The 4,250-nt window shown below is 36.4% G+C and overlaps 1 protein-coding gene across 1 annotated transcript in view; it reads left to right on the forward strand.

The window, feature by feature from the left end:
• The first annotated feature begins 248 nt into the window (after positions 1 to 248).
• Positions 249 to 4,250, forward strand: part of LOC133731382 (katanin p80 WD40 repeat-containing subunit B1 homolog KTN80.2-like) — a 7,854-nt gene continuing 3,852 nt past the window's right edge. Inside the window, exons 1-10 of the mRNA XM_062158767.1 lie at positions 249 to 550; positions 1,058 to 1,188; positions 1,678 to 1,795; positions 2,129 to 2,355; positions 2,468 to 2,570; positions 2,966 to 3,036; positions 3,199 to 3,273; positions 3,349 to 3,492; positions 3,613 to 3,882; positions 4,015 to 4,018. Of these exons, the coding sequence (XP_062014751.1) occupies positions 526 to 550; positions 1,058 to 1,188; positions 1,678 to 1,795; positions 2,129 to 2,355; positions 2,468 to 2,570; positions 2,966 to 3,036; positions 3,199 to 3,273; positions 3,349 to 3,492; positions 3,613 to 3,882; positions 4,015 to 4,018 (1,168 nt within the window). The 5' untranslated portion in view covers positions 249 to 525. The remainder of the gene's footprint in view (positions 551 to 1,057; positions 1,189 to 1,677; positions 1,796 to 2,128; positions 2,356 to 2,467; positions 2,571 to 2,965; positions 3,037 to 3,198; positions 3,274 to 3,348; positions 3,493 to 3,612; positions 3,883 to 4,014; positions 4,019 to 4,250) is intronic.

The raw sequence follows: 4,250 nt of genomic DNA on the forward strand, positions 1-4,250 counted from the left end.
GGTATTGGTATATCTTTGAAGGTTCATTCATTGCTAACTAAAAAAGAATGTAAGAATCTCAGAAAATTCATAGATTGCCAAAAAAAAAAAAAAAAAAAAAGGTTAGAAAGTAAAAAACCCACAGCAACGGTCACAGATACACCAACCAGGGGGTTTTACGTAATTTCGCCACCCTCACACGGTTAAAAGCCAAAGGGAAACTGTATAGAGAACTCTGGGCTTTATATTATTCTGACAGTCACGGTCTTCGCAGGTTCTCAGGAAAAAAAAAAAAAAAAAGGAAGGAAGCTCTCTCTCTCTCTCTCTCTCTCTCTCTCTTTACTGTTTGAATCTGAATTTTCCATTTCTCTCAGTATAAATTTCTCCAATTCCGAATCGAATTCCAATCTTTCTCAGTTGGATTTCGTTTCAAGTAAAAGCTGCTTCAGCTTCAAGCACTTCTTCTTCTTCTTCAGCTTTCCGGTCAAGTCTTCCGGCGTCTGATTCGTGCTCCGGCGTCGTTTTGCCTCCGGATTCAGCTGCGTAATGGCGAAGCGTGCATACAAGCTGCGTATCCTTTTTATTTTTTTTGTGTTGAATTTTTTGATGGAATGCTTGAAGTCGAAGCGGAATTTGAGCTCGGTTTTTGTGGAAATGGTGGTCTAGTTCTTGGATTCTTAGGGTTTTGGTAGTGGCTAAGCTCGTCTTGGATTTTTTTTTTTTTTTTTTGGTTTCTGATTTTGGAAGTTGAGGAATTTTGGTTAGTGTGAAAATGTAGGAAATGGAAAAAATGAATTAAATGTGATTTTGGTGCAATGTGGCTGTGGCTCTGTTAGTTTGGGTATGGTTTGTACTAAAGATCATAGTAAGGTAAGATTTCGATGAAAAGAGTCGGTTTTGGTCATAAATATATTCTCTTAGGAATTTAATTTAGTTTGGCCTAGTTATTTGATTTTGGAATTTAATGGGAAAAAAAGTGGTAAGGTGAAGCGCAAGAACAGATTTTTTTTGGTAATTTTTTGTGCATTGTGTGATTCTTGTTCGGAGGATTTTTTTTTCTTGACTTAATGGAATATAGAGGAGTTTGTGGCGCATTCTGACAATATTAACTGTCTAAATATTGGGAAAAAGGCGTGCCGACTTTATGTCACCGGTGGTGACGATCACAAAGTCAATCTATGGACAATTGGCAAACCTACTGCGTTAATGGTATTTCTCTAATTTTATTAAGCACTTTCCAGGGGGATATGGATGATTTGGAATTGCTTTCTGCTTTCTACTTCTGGGAGTTTTGTATATGATTTGTTGTGTGGACTTGTCATTTTGGAAATCTAATTACATTGCAATTTAATAGAATGGTTAGTTCTGAAACTAATATCTATAATGTTGTTAGAGTTCTTCCCTGATGTGAAGTACTAAAAGATGCAAGTATATAAACTGTAATTGAGGCTGGCCTCTTATGTTGTTATTTATTTATTGAAATTCCTACAACTTGTCGTTCTTTTTCGTACCATAATTGCAGATTTAAAATCGAAAACTCCCCCTTTTATTAGCTGCATTGAAACCATTTTTGAAAATCCTCTCATGCTGGTTTTGGTCATGGGAAACCCGCTTAGGGTCTTTTCTTCTGCTGAGCTTACAGCTCATAGTCGAATATTGACCACATGATTTTTTTTTCTTTTTGTGGTAAATATGCAGAGTCTCACTGGTCATACAAGTCCAGTTGAATCTGTAGCTTTTAATTCAGCAGAAGTTTTGGTGCTTGCTGGAGCTTCTACTGGTGCAACAAAAATATGGGATCTGGAGGAAACAAAGAGTAAGTTGGCTGTTTGATTTATTTATTTTTTCTGCTCAAACATGACTGTCCGTTTTAGAAAAAGGTTACATCTTCTAGTCCTGCGAGGAAAGGAATGATGCATCTTCACTTCCCAGACCTAATCAAGAGATTTTATATATTTTTAGCTGATTACCACACACTTGATAGGCTTAGTATGATAGAGGTCTGGTACATTTCTTGGGTCCAAGTCTTTTATCTTTGTTGATTGGTGTCTACAGACTAGTAACTTGGCTTCATGTTGACGAAACAAGACAGTAAACATATTTTCTTCAGTAAACTTCTAATGTATTTGTTATTGTTCTTGAAGTGTAGTGGTTCGCACACTTACCGGACACAGATCCAGCTGTTCTTCTGTTGAATTTCATCCATTTGGTGAGTTCTTTGCTTCTGGTTCCATGGACACTAATCTGAAGATCTGGGACATTAGAAAGAAGGGATGCATCCACACATACAAAGGTCATACTCAAGGCATTAGTACTATTAAGTTCACTCCTGATGGTCGATGGGTAGTTTCTGGTGGGTTTGACAATGTTGTAAAGGTAACATCCCTGCCATTATACTTTCCTGGTGTGTTTGACACTATCACTCAGTGGCTTTCAGTCACATATTTTTCAATGACCATAGTTATACTTTCCTGTCATTGCTACGTAGGTGTGGGATCTAACTGCTGGGAAGCTCTTGCATGATTTTAAATTCCATGAAGGACATATTCGGTCTATAGATTTTCATCCCCTTGAGTTTCTCTTGGCCACAGGTGAGTGACTTATTTTGTGTATATCAGACTTAAACTAACAGTGTCATTAATATAAAGTTGGCTCTGCATGTGAGTTGAGAAATTGTCAGAGATATAAAATGGGTAGCATTTTCCAGGAAATTCATAATAGCCTCTCATACATCTCAACCAAAATGAATCTTAATGTTATGGTGGTATGAATACTGTTATTATCACACAGAAAGGAAAAGGTTTGACACAAAAAAAAGGCCACTTTTTTTTTTGATAAGTTATGCAAGCTTGTAGCCTTATTAGTTATTAGTGATTTGGCTTCAACTAAGCAATTTGTGTAGCTCCCTTAATACTTTCTACTTTTGCTTCTCGTCATGTTAATGTAGTAACCAGTAAATTGCTTGAATGTACAAAACATGTTCCAGGTTCTGCAGACAGAACTGTGAAATTCTGGGATTTGGAAACTTTTGAACTGATTGGATCTACCAGGCCTGAGGTAATTTATGTTAATAATTGAATATCTTTACTGTTTTGTTATCTTATCTCTCTCTCTCTCTTTCTGAGATTGACTGAGCATCATATATTCCTGTTGCTATGTTTTTCTTGTAATGTGACTTTCATCCAGTTAGTCTGACAATTTTTTTTGTCTTGTTTCCAGCCTACAGGAGTACGCGCAATTACTTTCCACCCTGATGGGAGGACAATATTTTCTGGATTGGATGACAGTTTGAAGGTTTTCATTTGTTTGTCTTGGTACTTAAGGGGATTGTGTTGAGTTAACATGTAAACTTAAGATCCCTATTTGCAGGTTTATTCATGGGAGCCTGTAATATCCCATGATTCTGTTGATATGGGATGGTCAAGACTTGCTGACTTATGCATTCATGACGGGAAGCTATTGGGATGCTCTTACTATCGAAATTCTATTGGAGTCTGGGTTGCGGATGTGTCGGTATTCACCTTACCTTAAACATCATGTTACTTCTCTTGTACCTCTTCATAATTTTAGACGGTATTATCCCTGACACCTTTGACTGAGTTATTTGTCCTATTTTATCTCTTTCTGTGGCAGCTTATTAAGCCATATGGAGCTGGTTCAACACCTGAGCAAAATGACTGTTTAGATGAGAAATCTCATGTAAAGTTGCAAGGAATCATGGAGAAGGTAGAGACTGGTATAAGGGGTCCGGGTTTCCGCTGTACGTCTCCTGATTATGACACAAAGGAAATAAAGAACATATATGTTGATTGTAAGTTTATATCGTTTCCTGTGAACTTTTTTTTTTTTGGTTTTTTTTTTTGTTGGTTTTATTCCAATTTGGTGCTTCCATCCATATTTTTGGCATTGCTTTTTCCTTAAGCTTGTGATATGGTCATACTTTCCACATAGTTGACTTTGGTTGTTGCCTTTTAGTTACTCCATTCTTTCACCTTCTTTGTTTTGTTTGAGAAGACATTTTGGCAATTCTCATAGATGTGTACAAAACTGAAGTTATTTTTGCAGTTTTGTCATGTCACCGTGATAAAATGATTTTGTTTCAATTATTATTTGTGATGGTCCACTCTTGATGTTCCAATGTGGCATTAATGAGGAGTCTAACTTTCCAGTGTCATTATTTATGCTAACATTTGATTTTTTTCTTTTCTTTTTACTTCACTTTTTTTTATTGTCTCTCTGATTTATTGTTTTGTATTCTCTGTAAAGCTGCA

This window comes from Rosa rugosa, chromosome 2 (genome assembly GCF_958449725.1).
Source record: "Rosa rugosa chromosome 2, drRosRugo1.1, whole genome shotgun sequence".
NCBI lineage: Eukaryota > Viridiplantae > Streptophyta > Magnoliopsida > Rosales > Rosaceae > Rosa > Rosa rugosa.